The 13261-nt window shown below is 55.0% G+C and overlaps 3 protein-coding genes across 3 annotated transcripts; all 3 read right to left on the bottom strand.

The window, feature by feature from the left end:
• Positions 1-5144: 5144 nt before the first annotated feature.
• MIND_00664700 (uncharacterized protein) lies at positions 5145-6574 on the bottom strand (the record flags this gene model as incomplete). The annotated part of the gene is made up of 3 exons (XM_037363367.1): positions 5145-5202; positions 5261-6011; positions 6352-6574. 3 exons carry the CDS (start codon positions 6572-6574, stop codon positions 5145-5147), a joined length of 1032 nt encoding a protein of 343 aa, XP_037219011.1.
• Positions 6575-7893: 1319 nt separating this feature from the next.
• Positions 7894-9076, bottom strand: MIND_00664600 (uncharacterized protein; the record flags this gene model as incomplete). Its single annotated transcript, XM_037363366.1, has 4 exons — positions 7894-8255; positions 8306-8420; positions 8479-8584; positions 8634-9076. The coding sequence occupies 4 exons, from the start codon at positions 9074-9076 to the stop codon at positions 7894-7896; spliced, it is 1026 nt and encodes a 341-aa protein (XP_037219010.1).
• A 3537-nt stretch (positions 9077-12613) lies between these two features.
• Positions 12614-13092, bottom strand: MIND_00664400 (SNO glutamine amidotransferase; the record flags this gene model as incomplete). The annotated part of the gene is made up of 3 exons (XM_037363365.1): positions 12614-12838; positions 12896-12979; positions 13033-13092. 3 exons carry the CDS (start codon positions 13090-13092, stop codon positions 12614-12616), a joined length of 369 nt encoding a protein of 122 aa, XP_037219009.1.
• Between the last annotated feature and the right edge of the window lie 169 nt (positions 13093-13261).

The following is a 13261-nucleotide window of genomic DNA, read 5'->3' as shown; positions in this document are numbered from 1 at the left end:
GCGGGCCCGCAAAGGGGGTGATCGGACACCCTGGCCTCTCCTCCTCCTCCTCGCTCCCGTTCCTGGCCGCAGAGGGGACGATCGCACATCCCTTGCGGGCCAGGCGCTACTCCTGACCTCCTAGCACTCCTCCCCATTCCCCTGGTGTCGAAGTTGGGCTCGGCGACGGCTCGACGTCGTTCTCGGTCACGTGCTTCCCACGTGTGCGTTCCTCCTACTGGGGCGCATGTTCCCCGTCGTCACGTGCTGCGTGTTGCGGGCCCGCAATGGCCCGACACCAGCGCCCGGAGCGGACGGGCCGGGTCTTATCCGTGACATCACCCCCCCCCTAGGAACGACTCGTCTCGAGTCGGCGTGGCTCGGTCGCCCGGTTTCTCGGGTTTAATTTTGACTCTAGCTCGTCCTTCCAATCGCAAATTCCATCCAGCCCATAAGCTTAAGCTAAGCTTCGGCTGCGCATTTTAATCTCCCTGGCTTCTGACGCCTCGTGGCGTCCGCAGATCGATTCTTCCTGTCCATCAAGTGTTTCATCGCGGTCACGTGCGGTATAGCGTAGGTCCTTTTCAATTCAGTTGCGCGTCCTTTGTTCGTATTGCTTGCGAGTAGGCTGTGCTGCGCGCCTCGGTCGAGTTCGATATAGAACGCGTTCGTTCCCCCATATAAGCCGGAGCTTCCCCTTCTAATCCTCTTTATGTCGTCCCCCAACTTGTACCGCTCCGGCCCTCTCAGTTCTCAGATGGTTCCCCCATCCTCAGAGCCGGGTCGTCTGTTCGTCCGTTTCGCCTCTATGTCCCTCGTCGAAGTTTCCTGCTTCCTGGCCCATCGCGCAAGGGCGAGACCCGTCGTACCGGGAGTCGTTCGAGCCCCTGCGCCTGTTGGAGGACTTGCCCCCGTCTCAAGCCGTCGACTATTCCTCCAAGCTACTCCCTCTGCTGGCCCCCGTAGTCCGTTCACATCGAGCTCCCGCTCTCCCAGTTCCCCCCAGCGCCCCCGGCCGTCGTCTTCCCGCCGAATCCTGTGGCAGTGCGACCGACCGCCTAATGAAGGCCGGTTTGTGGCAGCCGCTGGTCTTCGGGCCCCATCACCTCTATTTCGGTGTTCTGTTCGATGCGTTCCCCTCCTCCTTCGTCTGGCGTCGCGAGGACGGCTCTCTTCAGGATGTTCGCCCTTTGTTTGGACAGCTGGGCCGTGGCCTCCTTGCGCACCTCCTCGCTGCCGACGCTGCTTCGCCCAGTGATTCGTTTTTTCCCCGTCTGTGGCGTTGGGTGGTATGTCTCCCTCTCTGTGCGCTTTCGGCCGCGTGCTGACTGGCTCCGTTCAGCGCCTCATCCTTCACGCCTTGTCTTGCGCCGCTTCTGTCGGTCTCCCTTCCTTCGTCTCAGATCGATTCCTCGTCCTAGCCCACGTGGCCGCTTTTCGCGTGTTTCCCCAGTACATATAGCTGCATCTATGCAAAAGATGTGGGTACCATCCCAAGGGGGTAATGCAAAAGATGTTGTGACAGATGTATTTCATGAATTTCTCACTGGAATCAAGAGATATGACTAATATAAAAATACATATAGGAAGATAAATCACCTTTTCTTTGGGCCGAATATTCGTAATATTATATTTGGGACTTATAAGCCCAGGGACCAAAAAATTAATAATCGATTAAGTAAGGTTGATGTAGCAAGATGCAGTCATCAAAAGCTCTGATGGCAATCAAAAATCGTTCCACATTGATCAACATACCTAGCTGCCATTGATCCCATCACTGATACCTTGATATAGCAGCCACAAACAAGAAAACAGTGTTATTTAATTTAATTTCCAAGCAGTTGCCCTCATCTTTTGCATTACCCCCCTAGGATGCTACCCACATCTTTTGCATAGATGCAGCCATATGAGCTGGTTTCCCGAAGAGAACGTAGCTCGGCCCGATACGCTGGCCCGACTACTGGGTCCTCTCCCTCCATCTCTCGTGCCGCCGTTCCTTCATGCCGACCGGTGGTCGTCCCTTCATCCGGGTGGTTTCTTTGCCCGATCCTCGGGAGGAGTTTGCCTTCTCGGGCGGCCCCTCGTTGGATGAGGCGGAAGCGGGTGTTTCGTTCAGCTTTCTCCCGTTGGCGGCCTGGTTGGATGATCAATTCCCGAGCACCGAGAGTGATCCGGAGGATTCCGAGTCGACGGCCCCGGTTATGAAACGTTTCCCCTACTCCGGTGGTTCGGGCGCGGTCTTCGTCTTCGATGGAGGTCGACGTGGAACGGGATGGTGCCCCGCCGGTTTCGACCCTACTTTTCCTACCTTCCGACTCGGGTTCGGATTCGGATGTGGAGGTGATCGCCGGCCCTCGTCGTTTGTCTTTGGTGGGGATCGACGCCTCTGAACACGAGTCGGCTACGGATGCCCTCGACCCTTCCTTCTCCCCGGCCGTGTCGCCTGCCCCGTTGCAACAGGATTTCGGCACCCCCTTGGCCCCTCGTCTTGAATCCACTGGACAGCTGGCGCTTTTTCGAGGGGAGCCCCTCGTCAACCGGGAACAGTGATCCGATCCCTTTCCCCTCGCTGTGAGTATTGCATCGCCCACGATCGTTTGTGCACCGTGTGGGGGCGTCCCAGATAGTTCTCCCCAGAAACTCCCTGGTCCCGTGCGTCGGGCTTGTGACGCGTGCAGCCCGCTCCATCGTGCTTGTCTGCGTTGGCGGTCTTTTGCAGATGCGTACAAGGCTCGCTCCGCGGCTCTGCACGATTTTTCCTTCGAGTTTTGGGAGCGTCAGGTCGAGGATGGCGAGTTTGCGCTGCTACGTCCCGATCCCCGCTTCGCTGATCTAGTCGGGCTGTCCGCTTCGGTCCCGTACCGGTCCTTCTTGTTCTCCTATTTGCCCCGATCAAACGAGGATCGGTTCGGGCGGAGCCCGACCCCGACGGTCGGGCCTTCTTCGGGCCGTCGTCGCCGCCCGGTCGTCCTTTCGTCAGCGTCTTCTCGGGACTCCTCCCCGTCCCCCGTGCGAAAACGAGTTCGCACCCGCTCGCCGTCTCCCCCACCATCGTCAAGTCGGCCCCCGCCGAGGCCCCGCCCCACTTTCCGCCGGCCGGCCTCCCCTGTCGCGGATCGCTCATTAGGAGAGGCATCGTCCCGGTCATCCGTTCCTGCCGGTGAGACCCACCCTCTTTCTTATCCCACCATGGGTTTCCAGGTGCCTTCGTTCCCTCGAGTCTCCCTGTGGTTCGGGAGGGGATGGGACTTGGATCGGGCCATTGCCGAGTCTCGCCGGTTGCATGGGGACCCGTCGGTACCCGCCGATCAGCGCTTGTCTCCGTTGGGCGTGCTGTTGCTGCAACAGTCGGCGGTTCATTCGGCCGACGGGGGCTTCCCGGATGCTCGGACCCGCGCACTCGCGGAGTTGTCGTCGATGCGTTCCCTGGACGCAGACCTCCGGTTGGTAAACTCGCTGGAGTCCCTGACCGCCTCGCGGGACGTCGCCCGGCGTGTGCCGCTATCTGGGCGCCATTCTTCTGGCTATCCACCGGTCCGAAGGAGAGGTCGGGATTCTGGGAAACGCCGGAGGGTTTAGAGCGTCGGGCCGCTGAACGAGAGGTATATGCGAATGTGTGCCGTCAGGACGGCCTGAGCTTCGGCATGATGGACCTGGATTAGGCTTCGGCGGGTCGTTGGTCGTCTTTCGGCGACCTCGGCCGGAGTTCCCCGTCTACTCGGGTCTCGGCGTTCGGGTATCCTCATCCTCTCGTCTGCTGTCGTCGTTCGCGCCCCTGTCAAATCGGCCTTCTCTCGTAGGGCGCCCCGTGGTGGTTCGGACCGTATCGTGTTTTTTTTTTTTTTTTTGTCTATGTATTTGACTTTTTGTATTCCTTTTCGCGGTCTTGCAATCGATCGATTCATCTTGCGCTCGTTCGTTGTTGTGATGGAGGAAGAAAGAGATTTATTACTGGGGACAGAGGCCCCGCCACAGATTAAGTAGAGCAGATTACGAAAGAGATAAGAGCGGCCCCCAGGGCTCTCGTGCGGAGGGAGGTGTGCCCCATTTCATCAGGCAGAGTGTGCCGGTGGCGCGGGGCGGTCCGAGACGATCGGACCGGGGGTTCGGCCGCACGGGGGAGGGGCGGTGAGTTGTTGAGGCGTCGGCGCTGCGGGCGGGCCCGGCGCCATGGGCCGGGCAAGCGTGTTCCATGTGCCGATGGTGCTCGTCCAGGGAGACCCGCCTAGGGGTACCCCACTTCAGGGCGGGCTCCTTTCTCCCGTAGAGGACGCGGTTAAAGACCACGGGTTGGGCTTCGAGAGTGCGCCCGTATAGGTAGGCAAGGGAGGCGATGACGATAGCCACGATCGTAGCCCACGCCGGGAGTGCGATAACGGTGGTAGCGTCCATTCTGTTGCGGGTGTAGGGGGATCGCTTAGATTCTGTCAGACTGCGGGTCGGGCCGTGCAAGGACTTCTCCTAAGAACGCGCGCCCGGAACAGAACAGACGAATAGTCGGGCCCGCAAGTATGGCGGGCGGGGTAGATTGAAACCGAAAGGGCCCGTGAACTCGGTCCCTTGCCGTAGTCGGTGGTCGAAGGTTCGAATCGGGTCGTGTCGGGCCCGATGAGTCGATAGCGTCTCCTCGCACGGAGTAAGGTAGTTCTTCAGACGATCTAAGCGATAGAGTACAGGGTACACTATCGCGCATTATATACGCGGGCCCGCAAAGGGGGTGATCGGACACCCTGGCCTCTCCTCCTCCTCCTCGCTCCCGTTCCTGGCCGCAGAGGGGACGATCGCACATCCCTTGCGGGCCAGGCGCTACTCCTGACCTCCTAGCACTCCTCCCCATTCCCCTGGTGTCGAGTTGGGCTCGGCGACGGCTCGACGCGTCGTTCTCGGTCACGTGCTTCCCACGTGTGCGTTCCTCCTACTGGGGCGCATGTTCCCCGTCGTCACGTGCTGCGTGTTGCGGGCCCGCAATGGCCCGACACCAGCGCCGGAGCGGACGGGCCGGGTCTTATCCGTGACAAACAGCGTAACGGCACCCTCAATCTTCAGCGAGCTCAGGCGAAAGCCAGGGGTGTTGAGAATGCGGCGACGGAGAATCGGGTGCGCGTAAAACAGCAAATGGTGGATGATAATGTTGTCCGCCAACTTAAAGTCGTCGCCTGCAGCGTTCAAGAGTCCACGGCCTCTTTCAATCGATTTGACCCATTGCTTTGCGTCCAATGTGCCCTGGCGCAAATCGTAGAACTCCGCGAGTGCCTCAAGACGCCAAGTCGAGCGGACGAACTTGTCACGCAATTTGATCGCAAAGTCATCGAACGACGATAGCTTCTTCAGCTCGTCTCGATTCTCCTCCCACCAGTTGGAAACGGCGCGTTGTTCGAGCTTCAAGCCTGCCAGAGTGATAAAGTTGCGGGTGGCGAGGCCATGCGTGGGGTTGACAGCTTCAAAGGACTCGATGGTGTCCTCGCAGCGCCCAATCCAGCTGCGGACCGAGAGTGGGGTAGGGTCATCCGTGAACGCAGGAAAAGAGATGAGCTTGGTCATTTTCGCTCGTGGATTTCGTGGGGCACTCAATGGGGCGTGCGGTGAGGGCAGTGGGTTGAGGTGGAAGTGCAAGGAAGGCGGAGGAGGAGTTGGCAAGCTGTGGAGCGAGACAGGAGAGGTGGAGCCGCAGGGGGACAGCGAGGCCGCGAGAGACGCGTCGTCGTCAGTCGGCAGTGGAGACGCGGGCTCAGTGGACCCGGAGGACAAGGCTGGGGGCGATAGACGCGTACGAGAGGCGATTTGGAGGTGTGGTGGTTGTTCGCGAGCCGGGGAGGAGCTTGGTCGTGGCCCAGGGCGGCTAGCAGCCGACGAGACCGGCTTTCTTCGCTCGCGGGACGTGGCTGCCAGCGGGGCCGTGTGCGGGGACGCGAACGGGGACGCTGGGGCTCCCAGCGAGGACTTTGGCAAGCTCGGCGAGGTGGTGGGAGAGGAGGAAAACGAGTGGCGCCATGTCACTAGCGGCGTTCCCACGTCGAACGCCTCGGTGGGTTCTTCGGTGATGTCGGCGACCGCGGGCTCGGCCGAACGGACCCTTCGGCGACGCGGAGTTGTGAGCTCGGGAAGTAGCGCGCCGGCGCTTGTATGGCGAGTTAAGCGCGGAGTTGTTGGTGCTGATGCCATGAAGGAGGGGAAAAAAGAGGACTAGAGCTAGTGTGTTGTAAAAAAAGTGGAAACCTGGTGGCCCAACCAGGAAACACTGAGGAAAACCAAGCAATACAACAGAACCTTGCTGTATTTGAGAACTATAACAGGGTACAGGGACGTCAGTCGGCAGTGGAGACGCGGGCTCAGTGGACCCGGAGGACAAGGCTGGGGGCGATAGACGCGTACGAGAGGCGATTTGGAGGTGTGGTGGTTGTTCGCGAGCCGGGGAGGAGCTTGGTCGTGGCCCAGGGGCGGCTAGCAGCCCGACGAGACCGGCTTTCTTCGCTCGCGGGACGTGGCTGCCAGCGGGGCCGTGTGCGGGGACGCGAACGGGGACGCTGGGGCTCCCAGCGAGGACTTTGGCAAGCTCGGCGAGGTGGTGGGAGAGGAGGAAAACGAGTGGCGCCATGTCACTAGCGGCGTTCCCACGTCGAACGCCTCGGTGGGTTCTTCGGTGATGTCGGCGACCGCGGGCTCGGCCGAACGGACCCTTCGGCGACGCGGAGTTGTGAGCTCGGGAAGTAGCGCGCCGGCGCTTGTATGGCGAAGTTAAGCGCGGAGTTGTTGGTGCTGATGCCATGAAGGAGGGGAAAAAAGAGGACTAGAGCTAGTGTGTTGTAAAAAAAGTGGAAACCTGGTGGCCCAACCAGGAAACACTGAGGAAAACCAAGCAATACAACAGAACCTTGCTGTATTTGAGAACTATAACAGGGTACAGGGATGAGTGACTAAAGAACATGTGATCTATAGGTGAGTATGTAAGCCAGGCTTACATGTACTCTATCACTTAGATCGTCTAAAGAACTATCTTTCTCTGTGCAAGGTGTTAAAGATCCGTTGCCAAGAGCCTACCAGCGATCACGCAGGACGCTGTAGAAGGGGTACAACTGGTGGAGAATCCGTTCTCCACCAGGCCTTTATATACTGTCCATACATACATATCATATGACATAACCGCCATGTGCGCTCGCTCGTCACATGCGCATCTCCATGCGCTAACACAAGGAGGTGCCAACGACTCATCAGGCCCGACACGACCCGATTTGAATCTTCGACCACCGACAGCGACAAGGGACCGAGTTAACGGGCCCTTTCGGTTTCGATCTACCCTGCTCGCCATACTCGCGGGCCCGACGATTCGTCTGTTCTGTTCCAGGCGCGTGTTCTTAGGAGAAGTCCTTGCACGGCCCGACCCGCAGTCTGACAGTTCTTGGCTATTAGTAGCCCCCTGGGGTGTCCAAAGGTACTTTTTGCCTGAACTCAGAGTGGACTCTCCTCAAATATTGGAGTTGATGGACTGCATCAAGATCATCATGATCAATCTATAGCATCATTGTGTAAATTCCCTCTTAATTAACCTCGAGAGCGGTGGATTATATTAAAGAACATGATTTATACTAGTATCCTGTCCCAAAAGTTGTCTCAAACACCCTCCAAGGACTACAGAAACATCCCAGAAAATATGTTGCCATCGGGACTCGAACGCGTAAGACGCCGCTCAGAGAAATTTACACTTTAGGATTGCTCATTTTGCATGTATAAACAGTAGGAATACAATACAGAAATCTATTCAAATCCCTCTCTTTTCTTTTCCTCCCTCCTTCCTTTTTGGGAATTTTTATTTTTCTTCTTTCGGCTGCCCACAACACCAGTATTTTGCCAAATAAGCGGACTAAAAGTACGACACTTAGACTTTTCTACTAAAACTGCGACTATCATATGGTAGCACTAGGTTCCACAGATGCGGCGTAGATGATAACCAAATGGACCGGGGCCCTCATCTTCCGAACTTGAAAAAGACGTGTCTGAGTCCGAGTCGTCCTCGTCCTCGTCCTCGTCATCTAGTCCCAATTCCAGCAATGCCATTGCAAGCTGTTCATCTTCTGCTTCATCCTCGATGTCTGGAGAGGGGGCTTCATCCTCTGTCTCATCACAATCGGGACAGTTGTCGTGAATGCCGCCGGCACGGAGGGAGGGCTGAGCAGAGAACGGGACATCCCGGGGGAGGCTACTAGCAGCGACTCGGAGCTTGAGCGACAAGTCGGACCATTCGGCACTTGCTAAGTGCATCAGCAGATCGACTCGCCCGACTAGCGCAGCAGATTGAGTTGGCAGATGTAAGTGCGAAAGCGAGACTTACAATCAATGTAATGTTTGACCCCGCGTCGAACCTCTACGGTCATTCCAGTGATATCCTCTCCGCGGAATGCTGAGCCTGTTAACCCTCCCCCCTCCCGAGACGTGAAGGTAAACAGCTGCGTCGGCGAACGCCTCACGCTTCGCCGCCCCCCGTTTCACGATACGTCCTTGTACATTGTCAGAGATTTGCCTGTCCAAGCAGGACTCATTGTGAAACAGGGACCGCATGACCTGAGCAAGCTCGTGGAGCAAAACCCGGAGAATGAAGAAGCAGAGCATCCTTTACAAAATTATGGCCTGGAACAAGCGGAAGTACCAGTAGGACTCACAAGCACTGGGCCCTGGCGGATGGGTGGGTCGAATGATGAAGAAGGCGGAATTGGTGGTAGAGATTATAGGAAACCTTTATAGAAATCATCGCACGTCGTTCTGTTGCCGGGCGCGCCAAGAATGGGATGCCGTCGACGCATGGTCGCTCAACAGAGGCAAACGCCGTTGTCAACTCGACGATTTGAATCAGAGGGGGAGACTGGCCCAGCACTTGCGTGATCTGACGGACCCTGGTGTTCAGCGAGCGAGGATTCGGACGGCGGTTGTGCTTCAGGGTAAAGTGGGCGAGACACTGGAGACCAGGTGCATCGACCAACAGACAGTAGCGCAGATTGTTCAACATCTGGAAAAGAAATGGGTCGCTATCCTTGCTGAGGATGTCATAGCAGCTTGAGCCCGGCCTCATTACGCGGACTTTCCATGGCTGAAGTGGGTCGGACATGGAGAGAAGGTGGTGATTTCAGGGGTATGTCACCCAGTCACGTCCGAGTCAGCGAGAGGGCGAGGATTATTTTTTTGACTGGTAAATCAAGTACAACCTCACAAGTCCCAGTTGTTAGACGACGGGTTTTATTCGTAACGGCAATTGGAATCCTCTTTCGGGCTGGCTCCGAACTATCGGCCGTTCCACAATCGCCGTCGCTTTCTTCCCAATGTCCGTTCCAGGCACCGCTAACTCGAACTCGAACGCGCGTACGAGTGTAAACAGAATTGCCTTCATCCTATTTATTACGTCAGTCACGTGATTCATAGCCTGAGTGGATACCTAACTCGTCCAGTGCAAATCGGTACCCAATACAGCTCCGAGGCCCTCCAAGAAAAGTGAGGGTGTGTCCCCAAATGCCAGGAATTGTGCTGGCACCACTGGGTGGATTGTCCCAGCGTCGCGGTCTGGAGAAGTGAGCCAAAATGACAAACTTGAAGCCAGGGAACGAGCGCACGAGAACTCCATTCCATCGTCACCCCAGACAATTTGCATTCGATTCACGGTGAGAATGGGAATCATGATAGTTTGGCCCTTGGTAATTCTAGACAAATCAGATCCGTCATTCAGCAAAAGGTCAGGACAAACCGAATGCTATCACGCAAGACACCCGCGCTATCTGTGAACGGGGTCGCGAGTGGAGCAACATCGTCACTTAAGGCGACCCGGGCTGCGATAGAGTAAGTCATGCGAGTGTGGATCAGCATGAACACTTACAAGTCGACGGCACAGGTGCATGGAGTCTCAGTGTCTCCCGAACAACACCATCCAAAAGTGATAACGCGTTGAGGGTTTCTGAGCTGGGATTTTCAGACCGAACCGAAAGCAGTTCTTCCCGGAGTCCATTTTGTATGTCCGGATGTTGCGTGAGTTCAAAAAGAGCCCACGTTATCGCAGTGCTCGTTGTTTCGTGCCCAGCAACTAAAAAAGTAGGAACCTCTGCACGTTATGAGTCGCTACTCCAGTTGATGATGAAAAATGCCTACGGGCAATCACGTCCTCGTCGGTCAATCGCTGAGAGTGAGGCACTTCTTTCGCCGCGTTGGCATGGACCAGCAAAGAAAGTAAGTCTTTGGCGTCACGAACATCTGATTCACTATCTCGTTTGCTCTCTTCCAGCAGTTTTCGTCCAACGCGAGCCATTGTGAGCTGTGCGCTGGCGACATTACGGTCGGTTCTTGTCGGCTTGCATCAATATACTAAATCAGTATACTGCCAGCTAGATTGGATAGCACCCACAATCCATTGCAGAATCGGAATAAAAGCTGGAAAAGCTTCCAGAGGTTGAAACCCGTCTCCGCAGCGAAGATGGTTTCGAATGCCGTCGCCAACTCATTTTCAGAATGGTTGTCCACGCGGAGTGAATCGATTGGATAATTGAAGCCTGGGTTTCATCATTGCAGGCAAAACGACATAATTATACGAGATTTCATACCAGCCAGACCAATGATATCCAGCGTCGTTTTACTAAGCCACGAGAGGGCATCAACCGTCAGGGTTGTGGATTCAGCGGCCCGCTCGAGCCAGATGTCCCGTAGCTATGATTGTTCGAGTTCAATGAGTGACATATCTATGACATACGACGAAACCAACCTGGTCACCTTTCTCCAAGAATATCGGTGTTAATTCACGGATATGCACTTGCCCGAAGGCTGGATTCTGCGCAGATAAGTGTGAGAAATGGCTTCTATGGACAGGCCCACCATAATCTTCCGCTGAATACTCGGTCAGAACAAGAACAAACGCAGCGAAAAGACCCACTTGTTGTTTGTGCTGACTCCCCTCCACGACAAGCACGCCTGGCCCGACCACCGCTGTCAAGCTCCTCCGGACCGTTTCCGACTTTTGGTATATGTCGGTATGAGCGAGAATATGTTGAATGAACTTGGTATCAACGCTATAGAGTTGCGGCTCTCCCTAAAGCATGGCTCAGTCTTCAACGTCGGGCATATGAAAGAGACGTACCACCAGGCCATGCCATTTGAAGGTTGGCCCATATATTCCCACCCACCGCTCGAAAAGGCCATTTTCACCCTGAAAATGAAGTGAGTAAAGGACCTTTCAAGTACCAAAGTAAATACTCGCATCTTTCACAAGCTCCGCAACGTTCCCGGACAACCAGTTTCGTCGCGGAGGCCCAGGAAGGGTGTGAAGCGGCGAACGGGATCCATATAATGCTTTCAAGATGATCTTGAAGACTGCGTAGGCAGTTGGAGCTCCCAAGAGAGTTACGAGGAGCTTCGAGGGCATTGCTGAAAAAAATTGAAGTGGGTGTGTTCGTTGGGACGCTGTTTTTTATTTGCCGCAACAGGTCGTATCAATTCGGAAATCCATTGGCTATGCCGACCCCGCGTATACCCTGCGTATTGTGTCGGCGAAGTCCAAGCAAATGATCTTTTGAGAAGACAAAGTGACGCTTCACTAAGCTGAAGTGGCAGCTTGTGCAATCTATTATACAAAGAGAGGAAGGGAGGCTGTGCTTACCAAAAAAGGAAGAACCTCACTTAGCTATCCCGATTTGGATAGACAACTTTACCAACCTCAAAGCCCATGTAGACAGTGGTTTTAGCTACAGAAAAGTGTATGTAGATGTTGAATACACCTTAAAGACTCTGTATGCGCCGTTTTTAGCACGAAAAACGACCCAGTTTTGAGCTTTTGAGGCAGGGGTGTAGTCAACCATATCTGCCATGCTCTCTGCTAAGCCACGGGCGGCCACTGAAAGCTGGGGGTTCCCACACTCTGCTATTGGGTAGGCTATACAGTGGGCCTCATATTGCCAGTAACTTCCCTTCTCGCTGGCCCCGCCATCCACCTCCGTTTGCAAGCACTCGGCTTAACTCGGCCCGGTCATACCCGAGGTCATGTGACTCGGACAACCACTTTTCGCGCTACCATCTTAATGTGCGTAAACTTCTCCGTTCAGTTTATGAAAAACTTATTCTTGCTGGCTGTTGCTTAGGACACGAGCTCAACGAGTATTATGGGGCCCAGGGGCGGGCTATCCACTCACCAGCACCAACCTAAATGGATCAAACTCTCAATGGGTGCCAACGGGGACGTTGACAGGCAGCACGGGCCTCTCGATGTAAGCACCTCTTCTTTACTACACAGTATCTAACGTCTCTTCAGTCTCACAGGAAGAACTTCACTGGCTCAAACTAAATATATACAAAAATATCTCAATAAGGCTCACAAACAGAACCAAAAGAAGTAGGATTCAGACAAAATGTAGAAGACTGAGAGTCTGGGCCGCGCGCCGCCGAGCCCCGCGAGGCGGCAGTGCGGCCCTTACAATCTTTTCATACAAAGAAATTTTTAATATAAGAGTACACCCAATTTATTTAAGTTCCCGTTGCGTAGCACGGGCAACCCCTAGTGAAAACCAAAAGAGTGAGAGTTTCCATCACAGTGTCACAGTGAGTCACGGACACAACACCAGTTGGATGCATGTTGAAAGAAGCAATAAATTTAACTTTCAGCGAGTTGTATTGTCTACTGAGTATCTAGGCTAGGAAGCACGCACTGTCGTGCAAAGTAGTCATGAAACCGATCGTCTTTTGTCAGCTCAGGATGGAAAGTCGTCAGCAGATGTCGGCCTTCCCGGAGAGCAACGATAGTTCGTGGGTCATTCTCGTCGTCCACCGGCTCTGGCAATAAGTTGGGTGGTAGTCGTGCAATGACTTGAATTACAGCATTTGAATCTAGCCCGATGACAACCTGCAAAACAATCAGCTCTCATACTTCGGTGAGTTTCTCGATTCGCGAGAAACTCACCGAAGCACGAATGAAGATGCCCATATACGGTACTGCGGAGTCAGAGAGGCCATTAACCTCCAGAGCCGCCTCAAATGATTCGACCTGCAAACGCGATAAGTAAAGGAAGGAAAGCACACTATCTCAAAGAGTCTTACCTGCGAACCCCAGCCATTCCTCGCAATGTCAACTGACACGCCTCCGAACAGCTCTACCATAATCTATCTACCATAATCTAGTTGATGCTTACTTGGAGCGTGTTAAAATAAGACATTGGTGCTAGGTTCCACATCTGCGGGTACCACCATATCTCGGGCCCTCCTCTTCTGAGTCAGAAAACGACTCGCTTGAGTCTGAACCTTCGTAATTGTCCTCGTCATGGCCATC

This window comes from Mycena indigotica (genome assembly GCF_014461135.1).
Source record: "Mycena indigotica strain 171206Taipei chromosome Unknown Mind.scaff0006, whole genome shotgun sequence".
NCBI classification, from domain to species: domain Eukaryota; kingdom Fungi; phylum Basidiomycota; class Agaricomycetes; order Agaricales; family Mycenaceae; genus Mycena; species Mycena indigotica.
Note: the sequence above shows the minus strand (reverse complement) of the source record. Positions and strands in the feature narration are given on the sequence as shown.